This window comes from Myotis yumanensis, unplaced genomic scaffold (genome assembly GCF_028538775.1).
Source record: "Myotis yumanensis isolate MYYU_CA2020_CCGP unplaced genomic scaffold, mMyoYum1.0.hap1 SCAF_10, whole genome shotgun sequence".
NCBI lineage: Eukaryota > Metazoa > Chordata > Mammalia > Chiroptera > Vespertilionidae > Myotis > Myotis yumanensis.
The window spans coordinates 72624598-72645019 of record NW_027223761.1 but is presented as its reverse complement, the minus strand read 5'-3'; the positions used below and the strand labels follow the sequence as shown (position 1 = coordinate 72645019).

At 40.9% G+C, this 20422-nt stretch overlaps 1 protein-coding gene across 1 annotated transcript in view; it reads right to left on the bottom strand.

Moving 5' to 3' along the window:
• GUCY1A2 (guanylate cyclase 1 soluble subunit alpha 2) overlaps window positions 1–20422 on the bottom strand; it is a 265199-nt gene that overhangs the window by 230939 nt on the left and 13838 nt on the right. The window contains exon 2 of the mRNA XM_070425990.1: window positions 1736–1797. Coding sequence (XP_070282091.1) covers window positions 1736–1797 — 62 coding nt within the window. The remainder of the gene's footprint in view (window positions 1–1735; window positions 1798–20422) is intronic.

Sequence of the window (20422 nt, the reverse complement as noted above, 5' to 3'; positions counted from 1 at the left end):
AATGGGACTATTTTATCAGTTATTATTTGATTTCACATTAGAAAGGGCATTCATAACTCCATAAAATAATTTGCATTTGATTACTAATATTGTCATCAAATATTAATAATGATGATGATAATAAACCCAACAGCAAATATGTAGTGCTTACCATATACTAGAAACTGATCTAAGAATATTGACAAATTTAATCCAACACCATACTTAGAAAGCAGCATATCCAATGAGAGTGATTAAGTTTTATTTAGAATGTGTGGAGAGAGATTAATTTGACATTCTTACATTCTTTATCTCCATTAGGTTAAACCATTTAAAATCCCTAATGGCCTCAAACTAAAAGCCATCTCATGAGTTTAAATAATGTGTTTTTCCTAGTGAGGCACTCTTGAGGATTGATATGACAAAGTTTCAAAGCAATTCCCTTTGAAATGACAACATAATCATCAAGCACTTCAAGTATATGGCATCGTACTAGGTATGGAGTTATTTTTCTACTAAGTTTCTTCCCTTTTGTTTTTTTAAAAAAAATTATGTAACACCTTAATAGAAAAAATATATATATCCTTGATCCCCATGGAAATGACTAGTAACCATAAATGTTCAATGATTCCAAAAGCATGTCAAGAGGTATCAGGATTTGAACCTTAATTCCTCAAAAGTTCTTAAAAACTTACCAAGAAAAATCATGGTAGCACATAGAGAATATTAACAAGGTGAATTACAAATATGCCTTCCTAATGCCAATGAATTTAATTTGAATAGCTAGATTGCATCGGAAAGTAAATCTAGGATTTTGTATTTGCCAACTGCTTCCTGCAACAACCAATCAAAGGTCATATGTGGAGTCTAATGAACAAAATAAACTGATGAACAAAATAGATCCAGACACATTGGGGGGGGGGGGTGGTGATTAACCAAAGAACTTATATGCATATATGCATAACCCATGAACATAAACAAGAGTGTGGTGAAGGCCTGGGAGTGGGGGGCAGGGTGAAGGGAGTCAACGGGGGAAAATAGAGGGACATTTGTAATACTTTCAACAATAAAGATAATTTTTTAAAGAGGTAAGGGGGGGAAAGGTATATCTTTCATTCATTTGGAGCTTTCTATTTACAAAATCCTTTCATTGAAATTATCTCATTTAATAATGACATCTAATCCTTGCTTTATTATTATCATCATCAACCTCTACAAAAGAGATAGTTACTTAAAAGTTCTACGCAGCCCTGAAATGTTTTTTGGCCTCAAGTCTTACTTTACACCGTATCACAATGATGTCAACAAACGGGGCATAAAAGATAAAAATGTGGTATGTGACTCTAGCTAAAATAATACTCTGACTGAACTGTTGTTAAACTTGTAATAATTTTGAGTAAACTTTACTGAAGGATTAAAGCATCTCAGTTGGTACCATTAAATCTTAGCACATTACTAAGGCAAAATTATGAAATGAAATGAAATGGATGAAAATGAGAGGATAAAAACAACAACAAAAAAGAAGAAGAAGAAAAAATAAAAAGTAATACCAAAGGGAATTTTATTTAAAAGGATTAAACACAAATAAGCCTAAGGCAGTCATTCCAGGGTCCCGCATGAGCCACCCTCCATGCTGAGAGCACAGCCCCTATGAAATAAAGCTGACCTGGTGGCAGAAAACTACATGCTCAACTGCTATGCTTGAGTAATTATCTTTAATTTGCCCCAGTAATGACCAAAATCCATTTTTACTTACCCAATAACTTGGTGCTCATAATACTGCAATGTCCTCTTGAGAGTTTGCTGAATCGTCTGAGGCTACAGAATAATAATAATAATAATAATAAATTACCAGCAAATCAGTGTCATTCCCATTCTGAGCATCATAGGCAGATATGTAGCTTCTGATTTATCTCATAAGAGGTTTTTTTTCTTTATAATATTAACCCATGATGCATTTTGCCATGTATTTTCCCCACAGGAACTAATATGAGGCACTCGGTAATTACCCAGAATTTCCCAATTTCCCAATACAATAGCATTTCCTAGCCATATTTTTCCCAATTATTTTGTAGCAGCTATTAAGTTCAATAAAACACTCATTGGCTGCCTATAATAAACCTAGGCCCCAGGGGCAGTGGGAGGGGATGTACTGAAGAAACATGGGTCATGCATAGGGCAAGCCTGACTTCCTTACCATCCAAGAGATTCCAAACAAGGGTTCTGGAGCCTCCTAGAGGGACCACAAGTACTCAGGACAAGAAATGGGGTCTGAAGCAAATACCTAAACAGCTCCTGACCAAATTTTATAATCCCCTCCTCTCCATGCCAGCTGAAAAGAGAGTTTCTTAAGCTCAGATCAAAAAATGATTCTTAGACTTATTTAGGCAACAGAGCCTAAACTTGGAATTTCAGACCCTTGGAGCCATAAAAGTGACACTAAGATCCTAGAACATACATCTTATTAACAAGTTAAGATAAAAACCAAATTTTCAGTGTCAAAAGTGTAAATTTTAAAATAATAAAATGTTGTAGTCAATCAAGCAGAAAAAAGCTATCAAATGTTTATCAAAATATTGATCCATTATAGTGATGGATGAGTTTTAGGGAATATCATGACTCTGACACAGACTCTTCAAGATGTGAGACAGCAAGGTAGTTAGATGACCTCGTGGGCTCCCACTAACTAAACGACAAGAACCTAGACAAGTCTAAAAGGGTAACCTCGGAAAGAATCTAGCACTGTGCTGGTACCTAAGAAGCAGTTCAGAAATATCAACTTATTTCCCATCCCCAATCTTTCAAAGTGGCCATCTCAATAATATTTAACTTGGAGGAGACTACAAAGGTTGTTGTCAAGGTTCACTTGAACCCCTTCCATGTTCACCTTGTTATGAAAACATCCAGAATAGATATAATTAACTCCCTAACACTCTTCAAAGTATCAACATCCTCTTTCATGGGGAATGGCTGTGTGAAAGCTAGGAAAAAAGTGAGCTTCAATTAAATCAAGAGCATCCACTGAGATGTTCTACACTGTCACTTAGGAGAACCCTTACCCGGAGCAAACCAAAGGCCTCACACACAATCTTCACCCCTGCCAAGCCAATTCAGAAACTAATTTTAGGAGGAATCAGACTCTGAGTGTTCAAAGAAAGAGATACAGGGCAGCTTCTTTCAACGGCTGTTTTTCATTTACTAGTACAATAGGTTAAAAAAGATGAACGTGAGGCTTCAGACTGGCGCAGATGTTTCTACTCATCGGGACAGAATCAAAGCAAAGTAAATAAAATGTATCTAGGAAAGAAAAATCATTCCTGAACCAAGAAGCAATGGAGCTGCTGAGAAATCTAAGGAGGATGAAGCAGACACAACAATCCTGGAGCACAGGAAAAGTGTGCTTTAAAAATCCACCCCACAGCCAACCTAAACCAAGTCATTATCAGTCACCGGCTCAGTACCCCTGGGAGCTGGGCCTCTTGCACTGGTTTGGCAGTTTCTGAGCTAAGATAACTTTCTCTGGCAACATGCCCTAAATGCAGTTAATATCCACAGGGGGATTATTCTCCCCATAACCTCTGGTCCCAAAACATGGAGCAGAAAGCAGGAACTAGAGAGTGCACAGGGCCAGTTAAGACCAGAATGACCTCATTTTTACTAAAGGACTTTTTTGTGTCCCAGTACCAGGAATTTCCCAGGTTTTAAAAAGTGCATGTTTGTGAAAGGAGTTAAGCCTTTTAAAGAGATGACTTTTTTTCTTATGTGAAGCAGTTACTTTTTACTCCCCAGGAGGAGTTAAACTTATAGTTCCCAAATACATTAAAAGGAAAATGTTCTCTGAGCACACTGAACAAAGCTTCGACTTGCTAGAGCATTTATGTACTTCCTGTTGCTTGCCAGGCCAGTGGGCACATTCTGATGGTCTAAGCTACAAGCATGGAGGCTGACTGCCCCTGATCTTCAGCAAGCCAAGGATGACTTTAACAAAAACCTGATTCCTCAGAGTGTCAAATAGTGGAGATTCACTGGAACCTTCTCTAGAGTTTGCCTGATCGCTCAACCCATGGCTTTATCAGTGAAAGACAGATATCCTCACATAATCTCAGGATCTCTCTGATCTAAATAAAAAAGCATGAAGTGAAGACCTACCTGTGGACCAAAGCCTTCCGTAGGGTGGACTTCTGCCTTGACAGTCATAGGGTCCATTTATTAAGAGTCTATGTATGCCAGCGATGCAAGTCAGTGTAGGTTAACAGGGAAAGCAAGGGCTATGCAAACCTACAGACCTTCTACTATTCTTTTCCTTAAGAATGCAGCTCCGTACCTGTCCTCTACTCCACATTCCCATCCAACTTTCTAAAGGGTGAGATTCTGTTTTTCTCATCTGTGTCTTTCCTTTTCTTCAAGAATGAGTTTAGAAAGATGATTTTGAAAAGAGAATTTAGGGTCAAATTGAGTTCAAAATACAGCTCTGTGACTCACTAGCTAGGGCAATTTATTTAACCTCTCTGATATGTGATTTTTTTATGTATACATTATTTGTATGGGAATTAATGGAAATACTTAAAGCCTCTGGTGCACAGTAGGTACATAATAAATACTGGTTGTCACCATAATCGGCTAGAAAACATGGCTCCTGCTCTCAACGTCTCATAATCCAGTGGAAGGCACTCTCCCCACAAGTGTAATGTTTCAAGATACTCATCACCTAAAAAAACCAACAGGCCCACCATTCCTGCAAACAATGAGAAAATGGTGCCCATTCCAATAGACAACGGGAAAAAAATAGAAAAGTGGCAGCCACATTTAAAATATTTTCAGTGAAACTCAGATCAGGCCTAGAGAGAGGGTGACAAAAGCAGAATTCTCAAAATTAAGATTGAGGATAGACCTAAAGCCAGGTCTATAAATGGGAAGGACATTGAAGCACCACAGCTAAGATCAGCACCCCGGGCCTTAATGCTTTACAACTAATAAGAAACAACCCATGAACCTCCTTCCTGGAACACAAAGAATGTGCGACCAGAGAGCAGTGTGACCTCATAATTTCAAGGCCATGTGCTGGAAGAGCAGAGAAACAAGAGTGGGAGACAAAAGCCTTTGTTCTTATAAAAAAGAAAACCCAGCAGATCTGTGACTTTTCTCCGCTTCCCCCAAACTAGGATTTAGATAGTGGCCTCTTACTGTCTTATTGTCCCTACTTAACACAAAGCAGCAAGGGATAAGAAGACAGTTGGAAAGAGAACACAGCCATCTGTGTCCTGCACACACACTGTCTGGGGCTCAAAAAGAAGGAGCCCAAAAGCTTCCATCCTGTGGCAACAAGAAGCCATCTCCATTTCCGGCCTCATTAACAGCTTCACACTCCTTGGCCAGCAGTAACTGACCTCCACAGACTAAATGTTATGCTCATGAAAGGTCATGGGATCCAAACAGCCAGCCATGAAACAGTCCCAACAGGGTCAGAGAAGTGATCCCTGAGGAGTGGGAGGAGGCAGTTCCCAGCAGCTGGCCCTGCAGCTGAGACAGCCATGTGGAGGCTCCCACACAGTCAGGCCCTGCTCTGGACATCTGCACCAGACGGTGTGGGGACCCATCGGGCAGGAGGCAGGGAGACAAGTTGTGTGTGTGAGTGTGTGTGTGTGCAGGAGACAGAGAGACAAGTTGTGTGTGTGAGTGTGTGTGTGTGTGTGTGTACAGGAGGCAGGGAGACAAGTTGTGTGTGTCAGTGTGTGTGTGTGTGTGTGTGTGTGTGTGTGCGTGCAGGAGACAGGGAGACAAGTTGTGTGTGTGTGTGGGGGGGGGTGTTGTATGCACACAGCACGAAACACAGTTGTCATCATACTAGGTACACGTTCATCAAAATTTTATAGACATGAAGAAGGTGAGGCTCCTATTGGTTAAGTGAATATCCCAAGATCACACAACTAGTAAGTGAATAAGTAACTGCAAATCAGAACTAGCTTTAAGTGTGTCTTCTTCCCACTAGATGCATTGAGGTCCCTGTCACCTTTAGTATTCTGTGTCTCTATGTCCATTTTTATATATACAACACTTCATCTTGCCAAAAATAAGCAAACAAAAATTCCACAAGTAATTTAAAAACAAATTGCCTGGCTGTGGTGGCTCAGTGGATTGAGCATCCTCCCATGGACCAAGAGAACACAGTTCAATTCCCAGAAGGGGAACATGCCCAGGTTATGGACTCAATCCCCAGTAGGGAGCATGTAGGAGGCAGCCAATCAATGATTCTCATCATTGATGTTTCTCTCTCTCCCTCTCCCTTCATCTCTGGAATCAATAAAAATATATTTTAAAAAATAAAAAAAAATTCACTTCTGCTTTATAACATATATCCTATCTAATAATAGACAGACATGGTAATTAACCGTACCTCCAACATGCTTCCTATTGGCTAATCAGCGAGATATGCAAATTAACTGCCAACCAAGATGGCGGACGGCAGCCAGGTAGCTGAAGCGAACAGGAGGCTTGCTTGCTCCAGTGAAGGAGGAAGCCAAGGTTCCCTGCCTGCCGCCGCCCAGCTCTGAGCTTGCACTCTAAGAAACAATGTTGCAATTATAGAAGCTAAACAAACTCCATGCTTTCAGCCAGCCGGCCGAGCTGGAGTTGCAATAGTGTTTCAAATATAGAACCCAAACAAACCCAGATAACTGCTTTCAGCAGCTGAGGTCTCAGAGCTAGAGCCGGGCCTCAGAGCTAAAGCCAGCTCTCAGTTCCAGTGACAGCATAGAAGGTAAATAAATTCCAGAATAAAAAAAGAAAAAGAAAAAAAGGAGAAGTTGGGAGCTTCAGTCGCCCGCCAGCCTGAAAACAGCCCTCAACCCCTCACCCAGACTGGCCAGGCACCCCAGTGGGGACCCCCACCCTGAAGAGGGTGTGACCAGCTGCAAACAGCCATCATCCCCTCATCCAGGCTGGCCAGGCACCCAAGCGGGACCCTTACCCTGATCCAGGACACCCTTCAGGGCAAACCAGCCGGCCCCCACCCGTGCACCAGGCCTCTATCCTATATAGTAAAAGGGTAATATGCCTCCCAGCACCAGGATCAGTGGAGCAGCAAGGCCTCCTAGCACTGGGATCAGCGGAGCAGCAAGGCCTCCTAGCACTGGGATCAGCGGAGCAGCGAGGCCTCACTGCCCCTGTGTCAAGAGGAGCCGCGATGCTTCACAGCACCGGGATCAGCGGAGCAGCGAGGCCTCCTAGCACCAGGATCAGCTGAGCAGCAAGGCCTCACTGCCCCCGTGTCAAGCGGAGCCTCAAGGTCTCCCAGCACTGGGATCAGCGGAGCCGCAAGGCCTCCTGGCCCCTGGAGCAGCGTGACGGGGGCAGCACCCAAACCCCCTGATCGCCCTGCGGCTCTGTGTGTGACAGGGGGCAGGGCCACAACCTCCCTATCCGCCCTGCTCTGTGCCTAGTAGGGGGGAGCTCCCCAACCCCCCCATGGGCCCTGCTTGGTGTATGATGGGGTAGAGCCGCAACCTCCCCATCGGCCCTGCCCTGAGTGTGACAGGGGGAGTGCCCCAACCCCATGATCGGCCCTGCTCTGTGGGTGATGGGGTGGCACCCCAAACCCCTGATCCGTCCTGCTCTGTGGGTGACAGGGGGCGGTGCCCCAACTCCCCTATCGGCCCTACTCTGTGCATGACAGGGGGGAGCTCCCCAACTCCCTGATCGGCCCTGCTCTGTGCGAGATGGGGGGAGCTCCCCAACCCCCTGATTGGCCCTGCTCTGTGTCTGACAGGGTACGGAGCCCCAACCCCCCTGATCGGCCCTGCTCTGTGCGTGACAGGGGGTGGCACCACAACCCCCCAATCTGCCCTACCCTGAGCATGACTGGGGGTGGCATCGCAACCTCCCAATCTGCCCTGCTCTGTGCATGACAGGGGCCGGCGCCCCAACTCCCCAATCGGCCCTGCTCTGAGCCCGACCAGGCGCTGCACCTAGGGATTGGGCGTGCCCTCTGCCACCCAGGAGCAGGCCTAAGCCAGCAGGTCGTTATCTCCCCAGGGGTCCCAGACTGTGAGAGGGCACAAGTGGGGCTGAGGGACACTCCCCCTCCGCCAGTGCACAAATTTTTGTGCACCAGGCCTCTAGTTCATCCATAAGCTACAGAATTAATGGAAACAATAGGTGTACCTTTAAAGAAATAGCTATAAATAACCATGTTATTATATTTACTTAAATATGAGAAAATTATATTTCAGTGTCAGAAATTAAATGATATGGATATATATTTAATTACTAATGCTCTAAGCCAATGGTTTTCAATTCTGTCTTCACATTAAAGTCCCCAGGGGAGCTTATAAGAAATACCAATACCTGAGCGCCACTCCCAAATTTTCCAGTTCAACTAGTCTGGGGTTCGGATTGCTTCTCATGTATTATCAGGGTTTAGGTACTATAAACATGATGACCAAGAGTAATACTCCATAAACCATTCCTGAATAAGTCAGCCTTACTGAGAGTAGTTTATCCAAATATCAAGAGAAGTAAGCTTCTGCCCTGGCCGGTGTATATCATCCTGTACACCAAAAGGTGGCAGGTTCGCTTCCTGATCAGAGCACATACCCAGGTTTCAAGTTTGATCCCAAGTTGGGGCACACTCAATGTTTCTCTCTCTCTCTCTCTCTCTCTCTCTCTTTCTCTCTCTCTCTCTCTTTCTCTCTCGCCTCTCTCATATAAAAAAAAGGAAAGAGAAGTAAGCTTCTGAGAGATGTTCACACATAACTGCTAAATTCAACACAGTTCCATTTATTAGCTGTCACTAATGGCTTATAATCAATACAAATTTGTTAGATAAACAAATAACTATATTGCTTGTGGTATATATATAGGATTTTTTTAAGCACTTGGAGTGCGGGAAACGTGTAAACTCGGGCCGATTGTAACTGCGTATTACCAAATATTTGTTTGTTTGCCGTTCACAAAGATACCTACCTGCGTATGCGAACCGTTTCATACCCATACTTCGAACCCATACTTCAAAAGATATAGGCATTTTAAACTAACTCTGATTTTGCGCGGGAAACCTAAATAATTGCCTGCGCCATCTTATATTTTGGCGGGAAATTCACCCGACACCGTAGTGTTAATGTCCTTCACAATTACTTCACTCTGCTGCACTGACATCAGCATTCAATTTTGTGCTGACTTGTATTTAAGGTGCATTCTGATAAGTCGAATCCCCGCCACCACATCTGAACTCCCAAATCATTATTGTATATTCTCTTTCCTTCCCTCAACAAAATTTCAAATCCCCTTAGTACACTGATCTCAGATGACACTCAGGAGCAATCATGCCTCCATTTCCTCCAGCTGTCAATCCTCACTCCTTAAGGCAGATGATGGTGTGAATGAGCTTCTCTACATTATGTAAGATGGTCTGAACCACTGATGGTGGAATTTGGGTAAATAGGCTTATCTGTGAGGGATAAATTGGAGGGCAAAGAACCTTTCTCATCATCCTCCAAGCCTCAAGATGAAGATCTCCACTTTCTCCACCACATAAAAGCATTTTTCTTATGAGAACATGATATGCCAAATTCCATCATTTAAAGTGATCAAAATTATAATGGTAGATAGACACCCTGTCTTTGTGGCTAGCTCTTAGACACCAATGGATCAAATTACATGATTGGTATTATTAATAAAACTGGAAAAATAATAAGTCAATTCAAACAACCAGATTAATTACTTCTGAAAGAGATGTAATTGTAATAATCATTAATCTTGCTAAATATCCAGATACAACATTCATTCATTTTCCCAGCCTTTGGACAAACTTACTACATATAAACCAAAAGGGGAAAAAAAACACCAGACTGCAAATTAAATATAGAACTTTGAGTCAGGACCTCTGTATTTCAAACCCAGCTGTGCTATTGACCTTTTTATAAAATTAGCCCAAATCTCTTCACCTGGGAGTAAGGAACATTGGGGGGAGGGGGGAGAAGAGGAATGCCTCCATTTTCCCATCTGAAAAACACTCATAATAAAGACCATTATAAACTGATGAACAAAAATAGATACGGAGGCAGAGCAGCATTGAACAGACTGTCAAACTACAGTGGGAAGCCCGGGGAGGGTTGGGGGGGGGGGGGGGGGGGGAGAGCCGTGTAAGAGATCAACTGAAGGACTTGTATGCATGCATATAAGCATAACCAATGGACACAAGACACTGCGGGGGTAGGGGAGGCTGGGGAAATGTCAAGTTGGGGGGAAAAGGAGACATATGTAATACTCTTCGTAATACTTTAAGCAATAAAACAAAATTTAAAAAAAAAGAAGTTTGTGTTCTCAGGGTTGTTTTGAAGTAAAGCATTGCAAAGTTCAGCCCTGGTACACAGAGGGTCAGAACAGACTGGTAATTAAACCACCTTTCAGGAAACTTGGAAGGCCATTTCAAGTGATGGACACTAGTACTCTGCCAAACAAAACTGGTAGTGTAGTAGGCAGTTAGATGGGCATGAGACTAGGAAGGATGGGCCAGGTGCAAAGGGGTTACCAGGGTGGAGAGCCCCAGGTGCCTAGCAACAGGCAAACTACAAGCCTTGCCGATGACATCTAGGCCTCAGCTGTGTTTCAGCTCCAGGACCAGAAGAGCAGCAAAACCAGACAGAGGGATGCCATGGCTGATGTCAGGACCAGCTGCAGTGACTGATGACCCCCTACCCTGATGCTAACCAATCAATGGAGACCATTTCCCTAAGGAGACACACCTGGAAAGCTGATGAAAACTCTATTGGGATCCTCCCCCTGAGGCCTCAAATAAAAGCCCTCAGGACGGAGGACCCAGATGGTCTCTCTCTGGAGCAGGTCTGAGCCTTTCCCCATCCCAGGACATGCTCTTTCTCTCTCTTTTACCAGAGCCTTTCCTCCCTCTTTCCTCTCTCAAGGCACATATCTCTCTCTCCTAAGCTCTAAGCCCTTCTTTTGCCTCTGTAATTTGTTCTCTAAGACCATTTCTTCTTCTTCTTTTTTTAACTTCTACATTTATTCTGGCTAGTATCCGTGCTGCTCTTCCTTAGATGGAATAATTCTTCAACATATTTTTTTTAATATGTTTTTATTGACTTCAGAGAGGAATGTAGAGGGAAAGAGAGACAGAAACATCAATGAGAGAGACTCATTGATCGGCTGCCTCCCGCACACCCCCTACTGGGGTTCAAGCCCACAACCCAGGCATGTGCTCCTGACCAGAATCAAACCCCAGACCCTTCGGTCCGCAGGCTAACACTCTATCCACTGAGTCAAACCAGCCAGGGCAGCCCCTTTCTTCTATGGCTCACTTCTTCTACCTCTGTGACTTTCTAGAAAAACCTTCTCTTATAGTTTGAGTCTTGGCTCTGAATTCTTTCTTAGCCAGAACTCAAGTACCAAGATTGCTGAACTGAAGTTAACACCTACTACCATTTTTCTGTCACTATCAGTAGTCCAGATAATGAATTATGAAATGCAAAAATAATAACTGTTACAAGGAAAAAAATAAAAGCTAGAGATGCATTACAATATAGAATTACAATATAGAATTCCTCTACCATACTGGTTGAACATCTGCATGATTTCAATCTAATCTCCACTTTATTCTCTTTGTGAACATGGGTATACATCTCAGTGACTTCATGAGAGCTTAGGGTGAAGGTTGATATCATGCTAATTGACCCATAAAGGGATTCAAACTGATAACCTTGGTCTTATTAGAAGTATGTTCTAATTATCAAAGACCAGTGGTTATTATCATTGTAATTATTTATTGTAACTGAATGTACTTAACGTATAATCAATATGGTAATTAAGTATTTCTATACAACGGATGTGTTTTCCTTCCAAGCATTTTCTTCTAATTTTATTTTAATGTCTTTCTAAAAACAGCCATTGAATTTGATTTGATATAAGACTTAATACCATCAATACTAATTTAAACTGAAAACATACATTCCTTCAACTGAAATAGATCCAAAGAGTTAATTATTTATTAATCCTTTACCTACCTTCAGACAAGAGCACACATAAGTCATCCAAGAATACCTGATGTTTTCAGTGCACTCCAGAAAACAATAACACCACAGTATACAAATCACTCTCTTTTCCTTTACTTATTAGATATTCATGAACATCATGAGTCTCAAATATCATTACCCACAAATCCACATTTTACAGAGGAAAAAGCCAAGATTCAGAAAGGTCAAAGTGGTTTGCCTCAGCTGGAAGAACCGCCAACAAGACCGCGGTCTCCTGTTGCTCACGTTGGTAACTTTGCACTTTGGTGACTATGAGGAAATTCTTCCATGTATCTACCCGAAATCTCTTATTTTCTTTTGTGTTGTTTTTTTAATGAATATGAAAATGATGTAAAATTGTTTTCCCCAATGTATCAATGTTGTCATTGTTATTTAAATAGCTCTAGTATCATCATTAACTTCTTAGTAGGAGAACTTCAGGAGAAACTCGCTCCACTGATCATCGTGGCCACTCGGCCGTCTGACTACAAATACTGCCTTTGAGACAAGGTGGTATCACTTGTAGACACTGTCAGGAAAATGAGTCCTGCTGTATTTCAAACATTTGAAGGGACATGGCTCCGGTCCTGAACCCTTAAACCAAGCAGAATCTCACAGGTGGCGTGGGGCTGACTCTGTATGCAGAGTGAAATAAGGGTAAGCCTCCTGGATCAAACACTGTAGCAGCTGTCAACAATATTAAGTTGTGCCTAACATGCTACATGCAGCAACTCACTTAATCTTCATAAATATCCCATGAGAGAGGAAGGTGTTACCCCAATTTTATAAACGTGAAAACGAAACCCAGGGGAGTTAAAAATCTTGCCCAAAGTCACTTCAGTGGTAAGCGTCTGAGTCTATGGATGGATCTCATCTATGTCTGAGGGCCTCCCAGGGCCAAGCTTTTAATCTGCTCCTCTGAACAGAAATGTTCTATCCTCACAGAGGCAGAAAAGGTTACAGTTGAAAAGAAGCCATCTTGGCTAGCTTGTGTGATTTTGGGAAGCAGCCATTTATTTTTCTGAACCTCAATTTCTTTTCTGATAAAATAGAAAAATTACTAGCATACTATTTATCAGGGTTGCTATAAGGTCAAAATGAAATAAAACTATAAAGTATTATACAAATATGTGTCATGTGATGATCCTATGGGGGGGGGGTGGAATCTCTTAATGAGGAAGTAGTCAAAAAATTGTTAAATTGAAATAAACTGCCCATGTCTAACATTTAGGACTGTTGCCCGGCTTGCCTCACAGCCCAAAGATGCCAATGAGATGCTGCAAAGCTAATTAGTGTCTTTTCGATTCTGGAGTACCACACAGGATAGCAACAGCCTTCATGTCTGAAATAATGTCTAGCCTTTTAAAACACCTTTGCGGCCTCTACTCCAGCATTTCCAAAGAATTCCCTGCTGTTTCCAGTAGTTGGGAGCAAGAGTGAAGTGTTTCCTAACCAGAGCCCAGAAATAAAGGAAGTAATATTTCTGCCTGACAGTTAAAATATACAATTAACACATAAAACAGGGAAATGTTTTGTGAACCCTAAACACACTGCTTAAACAATAATTTGTAACTGGGTGATAGAGAACGACCTCCAGTCACCAGCTAGGGTATATAGCTCTGAGCAAAGTGGCCACTGGACAACAGAATGAACAAAGGTAAGAGAGATGAAAGGGGGTGGGGCTGGGGATGGGGGGGGGGGTGCAGTTAGAGAGAGCACCCATAGGAAAGAGAAGGAAGGGGAATCCTTTATGAAACATTGCATCTAATACTGTTCAGGGGGATATTGGCCCTCTGTCACATTGAGGAAGATTATTCCTAATGTTAGGAAAATTCTTCAACCATCTTTACTAAAAAGGGAGTCTTATAAACAGACGTGGAGTGCCACCGCTCATGCGCAAGGCCTCCCCTGCCATCAGACAGCCCTCTACAGTGCACTGAAGAATTTGGGATGAGAGTCGTTTTGCTTCGACTCTAACTGGATTAAAGCAAACTTTTGATTATGGCTTGGTTCCTCATGAACAGGTAAGAAAGCGCTGACCGTGCAGACTTTGAGTAATCAGCCTCATTTCACAGTTATTGCTCAATGTAAATCATTGTCATCAGATGCCAACCAAAGAACAGTGGGCATTTTGCTTAGCCAGTTAGTGGCTAGGAGACTGATTACCTCCGGACCATGACCAGCACAAATACTTGGAGTTTAAGGGTCTCAGATGCTGCCCAGCTCTGTTTCAACCTCTCTTAGAAGATAAAACTCGACGAGGGTCTAAAATAATAAGATTGAGTGTTGACTATAATCGGGTGGTCCAAATGAATATGAAAGGTGCTTACCAGGCAGATGTTCGGCAGATAAGGACTGCCATGCCATCAGTGTTTATGATGCACGACTTTCCTAAGCTGAGGTTCAGATAATCACACTTCTTTCAGGACAAAAACATGCAGGCAGCAGAACACTAGTACTACATGACATGGAAAGTCGTACCTTTTTTGTCACTTAACTCTGAGCACATCTCTTAATCTAGGTATTAATCCATCAAACAGTAACTATTATATTACTTCCTTGTTTCTTCTAATAATTTATTAGATATGTATATGAATGGGTGTGCACAATTATATACAATCTATGAAGAGAAATATAGACCCTTAATGCATGTAACTATTTCTATGATAATAATGACTTCTTTCATATTCAGAAAGCAAACTATGTACAAGTAACATCATTGCTCTTCCCAGATTCTGCAGCATAAGCTCAGATGTTGGCAGTGATGATGGCGTTTGTCTATCTGGTCATAGTTACCTCCATCATGGGAGCCTGGAGCATACAAACATGACAGTGGAAAGGCAAACTAGGTCAGCCTAGAGGCAGAGTCTGATGGAGAAAAAGACCTTTGTCATTTCTAACACAAGTCTGTGTTGTGTGGACTTATAGCACAGTCAGGAACTAAACAGTTGGTGAGAGGAGGTAAAATTCAAGAAAACCAACAGGAGGGATGGAGGGGATCAATGGAGGGGGGGTAACATCTGTAAAACTTTCAACAATAAAGATAAATATTTTAAAACAAGAAAAAAAAAACCAACAGGATATTGCTACCACCTCTTAGCAAGTCACAAAGTAGGAAACATATGGGAAATGAAATAGGGAGCCTACCCCGAACAATGCTGTATATTGGGATGCAACAATTCATGGACATGTCGAGAGATATGTCAGAGTAGAAAGAACTTAGGACCTGAAACAGGAGAACGAGGCTCCAAAATGTAGATGGTTACTAGCTTCTTGACTTTGGGCAAGTTACCCTTCCTCTCTGAGCTTTTGTTTCCTTATCTTTAAGTTGAGTTTATAATTAATCCTGGTCCTGCCACAGCATGCATTTCCTGGGTGAATCAGGGTGGGATAATGTGTATTTAAAACATGCTTGGTAAACTCCAAGCAGGTACCATTCAATGCCTGTGGCTCTTCTGCATGGAAAGTATAGGTAGGCACATCATTTTTTCACAGCCCTGAAGTGAGGAAAGTTAAGAAGAAAAATGCCTTACGTTGTCAGGGGTTAAAGACAATATAGTTGGTGAAAGCCCCTGGTTTTTCAAAATTCTCTTCAAATCTGCTTACACTAAAAACTACTCAAAATAAGCCATCTATCATTTTAAAAAGGTCATTACAATGTGAATTGTTGTGGGGTTCATATTAGAACTCTAACAAAAGACATCCAAACTTGCTCACGTCAGAACCAAATGTTTACCTCTAGTCACCAGCTAGGGTATATAGCTCTGAGCAAAGTGGCCACTGGACAATAGAATGAACAAAGGTAAAAGAGATGAAAGGGGGTGGGGCTGGGGGGGAAGGTGCAGTTAGAGAGAGCATCCATAGGAAAGAGAAGGAAGGGGAATCCTTTATGAAACATTGCATAAAGGATTCTTGGCCATTCTTGGCCAAACATTCTTGGCCATTTGTTTGTCTCATTGCCTAAAGGAAAGTTAGTAGCTGGGAAAAGTGGACATGAAAGAACATGCCTAAGAAGTGATATTGGGAACAGCTGCCTACGGAGGAAGGGAAATTTCTGGTACAGTATAGATTTTTCTCAAATTTTGTCTAGAATACTACACAGTTTTAAGTTTCTTGCTCTGCAATTCAGTTTTATAGCTATCAGTGAACTGTTGACCCTCAGAAATCAGGTACACCCATTCACACCAAACAACAGGGAATTTTAATGACATGATACTTAGGAACAAGGTACTGATTGGACATTATTCTCTTTTTTCCATTTTTAAAAGACATTTTCATTTTATTGCATATATAAGGGCACTTAACGGAATTTCCCACGCAAACCTAGTACAGGGGCATCCAAAAGTGGCACAACGCATATTAATTCCTGAATTATGCATGTAAGTAGCAAAATTTCTAGAATCTGTAAGCATTATAAAACATAAGGACAACATCAGTCTCATTTAGTCTTATGAGCCTTATTTAAAACTAGAGGCCTGGTGCACGAAATTCATGCACTGGGTGGGGGGGGGGGGTGGTTTCCTCAGCCCAGCCTGCACCCTCTCACAGTCCTGGACCCCTCGCTTTATACCGCCCTCCTGCTCACTGCTCCTTACCGCTCGGCTCGCTACTCCTTAGCACTGCCATGGAGGTGGGAGAGGTTCCCGTCACCACCACTGTGTTCGCCAGCTGTGAGCCTCTGACCCCTGGTGGTCAGTGTGCATCATAGCGACTGGTCGTTCCACCGTTCGATCTATTTGCATATTAGGGTTTTATTATATAGGATGAACCCTAAGGAAGTAGTAACAGTTCTTTAGAACAGCAGAAAATAGTTTATGATAAAAAAATTAATAATAAATATAATGCCACGTAGTCAAAGGTGTTGTATATTTTTTTGTTTATATCTCCCAATATATCTGTGTTATTCCTACAGATCAAGAACATTAGCTAATTTATTATAGCTGCAGAGAACTCCAGATGGCTGCCGGAGAAGCACCCAGACATAACCACTTTCATAAACTAACCATGTATGTCAGAGCCTTGTGGGGCCAGACATCAGGTTTGATTTTAGGAGCACCAAGAGAGCTATCTCCACCCCATTCATCCCCCAATCTTCTCCAAAAAAACTTATTTTCAACTCCTGCAAAGTTACTTAACATCAAAGGAGGTATTTTTCAAGAATAATTTAACAGGATAAAGTATTTAAAATGTACACTGTCCAAATTTGTCTGATGAGAGAGACTCATAGCAGATTTTTATGTGGCATGAGGCTTTGATATAGGAATTAAGAGAGAGAGGGAGAGACTGAAAATAGGGACTATCAGAGGTAAATGTCCCCACTTTACAATGTTTCCTCAATCTTAACCTATATCATATCAAGTTTAAACTAGTATAAAATGTTTTATATGCCTTTGCTTTCGCTTCTGTTACTCTGGAAGAGCAAAATAATAAACTTTGTTATTTTAGGTTTTTAAAATGTTTCCAGGCAGTTACATCTTGATTTGATTTATAAATCACATAAAACAGCTAAATTCCTTATCTAATGACCAAAGTTATTAGTCTGATATCATTTTAAAATTTATATTTGCAGACTCATTTTATAGCTTAACTGTGGTAACTTTTTTGTAGGCCCATATTTGAAAGTGACTTATTCATATGTATTCTTTGAAAAATGATTATATCTCTTGGGGGTAACCTGTAAGTAAATTTTTTTTCCAATTACATGTCCAATGGAATTGTTGATTTCTACAATTATCGTCATCATGATCATATATCCCATTGCTATAATCAAAATAATTTAATATCTATGTTAACTAGATAGTTGAGACCTAGACTGAACCCAATAGTCAAGAATGCTAGGCCAATAGTGAAAAATTACACTGACCATTTAATTTAGTCTCGTATTTCCTACATCTTTCCCAACTCCCATCCCAAGCATGCAGCTGAATCAGGAGAGAACTACCCAAATGCTTAAAGAGCCAGGGAGCAGCCTCCCACACCAGAGTTCACTAGGTAGCCTCTTGCAAGCTACGGACAAATCCCATCCGATCCTCTTCTGCAGAAAAGTTAGGGCAGTACTTGACAAGCACACTTTTGGAAAAAGAATTTAATTCAGAACAAAATGAAAGACTGTTTTCTTTTAAACATATGTATAATGGCAATAAATTAACAACACACACACACACACACACACACACACACACACACACACAAAGAGTCTTTATAGCTTACAAACACTGTCAGGTCAACAAAGCTTTATTGATCTTTTATCAGAAGGAAACAATAAATTTCTCTTCTCTAGGCTGCGTGCTAGAAATTCCCTCATATCTGTCTGAAGCTTCAAATGGAATTACAATAGTCTGTAGCTAAAATTCACTCTTCCCCTCAGTCTTTGTTCCCTTACAATACAATCATCTTATTATCACTCCTTACAACAAATGCCTTTGAAGGCAGATTTCTTTATAAAGAGGTAAAACACATTTTTATTACTTGTGGCAAATTTTAAAAAGAGAAACAATGAGAGTAATTATGCCTACTCCAGATTTCTATTAGATGGCATTTTTAAATTGAGAATCCAATGGCAGAATCATTTATCTTCTGCCCTATATAATCAATGACAGATAGATTTCAAAATGCTATTAAAATAAACCCAGGTTTATGTCTACAAGTACTATAAAAACACAATTTGTAAGCACCCCTGCATCCTTTCATCCCTGAAACAAAAATCACACATAAATACCTTCAGTTGAAAATTAGGTATTTAGTAAGACATTAAAAAATCAAGATATATCTCTCATGCACAAATTAGACCAATCACACAAGAAAAAATGAATTTGGAAGATAGAGTCAAGAATTTGAACAACAGGGTTTCTACAGATATGTTTCTTGTTTGTTGAGGTCTACAGAAACACTGAGTTATTATAGGTTTCTCACAATTTTGCTATTGGGAAAATGTAAATTTTTCTTCCAAAAGTTCTTGCTTTCTCTTGGGAAGATTTTAACAAATGTTAAATCTTGTTAAAATCAAGAAAGAGGTTAGAATCAAGATAAAATCTTTCTGAAATATCATTCCCAAAATGTTTGCAACACAAATCATAAGAAAAAAATGGGGGAGGGGAGGGATTATAAGTATTTTCCCCATATAACTGAGACATCTCAAATTCTTGGCACAGAAAAGGACAGCAACAAATATCTGTTTAATGAACTAATGTTGAATTTTTAAAAAAAATATTGTTAGATCATGTAGGAAAAACTTATTTCCTCCTAGTATGTAATGTAAACTGACTGGTATAGATGCTTACAAGAATACTTAAGGAACAGCCAGCACTTGGTTCTTAAATTCTGCAGATGACAACAGCCGTTTTCTGCTCCATAGACCTTGCATTATGGCTCAATACACAGTAAAGTCAAGCGTGCATAGTGGATGGATTATATATATATGACGAAGGAATAAAAATAATATGACATAATGGGTTGTTTACATCTGTACATTCTGTTTTGTCTACTTTGTTTTTGTTACTACTGTTGCTTTTATTTTTCTGAAGTGCATTTGTATGTATCACCTTATCTGTTTCTGACACTATTTGTATAGTATAGTTAGAATAAATATCTTTATATTCACTCTAAATTTATTCATTTAATAATTATTGATCAACTACTATGTGCCAGGCACTAGCAGACTTGCCCGTGGCAGTAAATAAAATAGACGTAAATCCTTGCTTAATGAAATTAGGTAAAATTTACCCGGAAAAGGAAAGGGAGGGAGCCAAGAAGCTGCATTTGATTGTGTACATCCTGCTTGGCCTCACTTTACCTTCCACACCACCTTTCAACTGTGTAAAATATATTCCACATAACAACAAAGTGCAGTCCTGCCACTTTACTCCTAATGCCCCCGGAGATCCTTCCATTAGTGACCTTTCCATCAGTGCAAAAGGGCTCTAACACTAAGCAAAGTCATATGGACACAGGGAGTGTAAGGCCAGGAGTCATGGCTTTAAAATAGACATCTCAAATTACCTTGCACACTGAGAGAGAGAAAGCTAATACAAAGCACAAATCAAAAACAGTTCCCTCCACATGGTGTTCCATTTATAAAGTCCTGTCTGTAGACGGGTCAGAGAAAACCTGAAGTTTTCAGACTGATGAGACAATCTAACAGCTATCTGCCATGGAATATACAAATGAAAAATGTCCATTTTATAAGGGGAATGTAAAATGTTTGGCTGGTAAATGAATGACATGTCTGGCCTCATTTGACCTCCCATCGTCAGCACAGCTAGCATAGTGGAAAACCTGGAGACCGGTGAATCGCAAGGCAATTTAAATTTCACAACCATTAGATATCAAAATTACTGACCCATCACTGAGATATATGGATAAAATCGAGACAAGACTATAATCAATTCGGTGTAAATAAAAACCAACCTCGCCCTAACCGG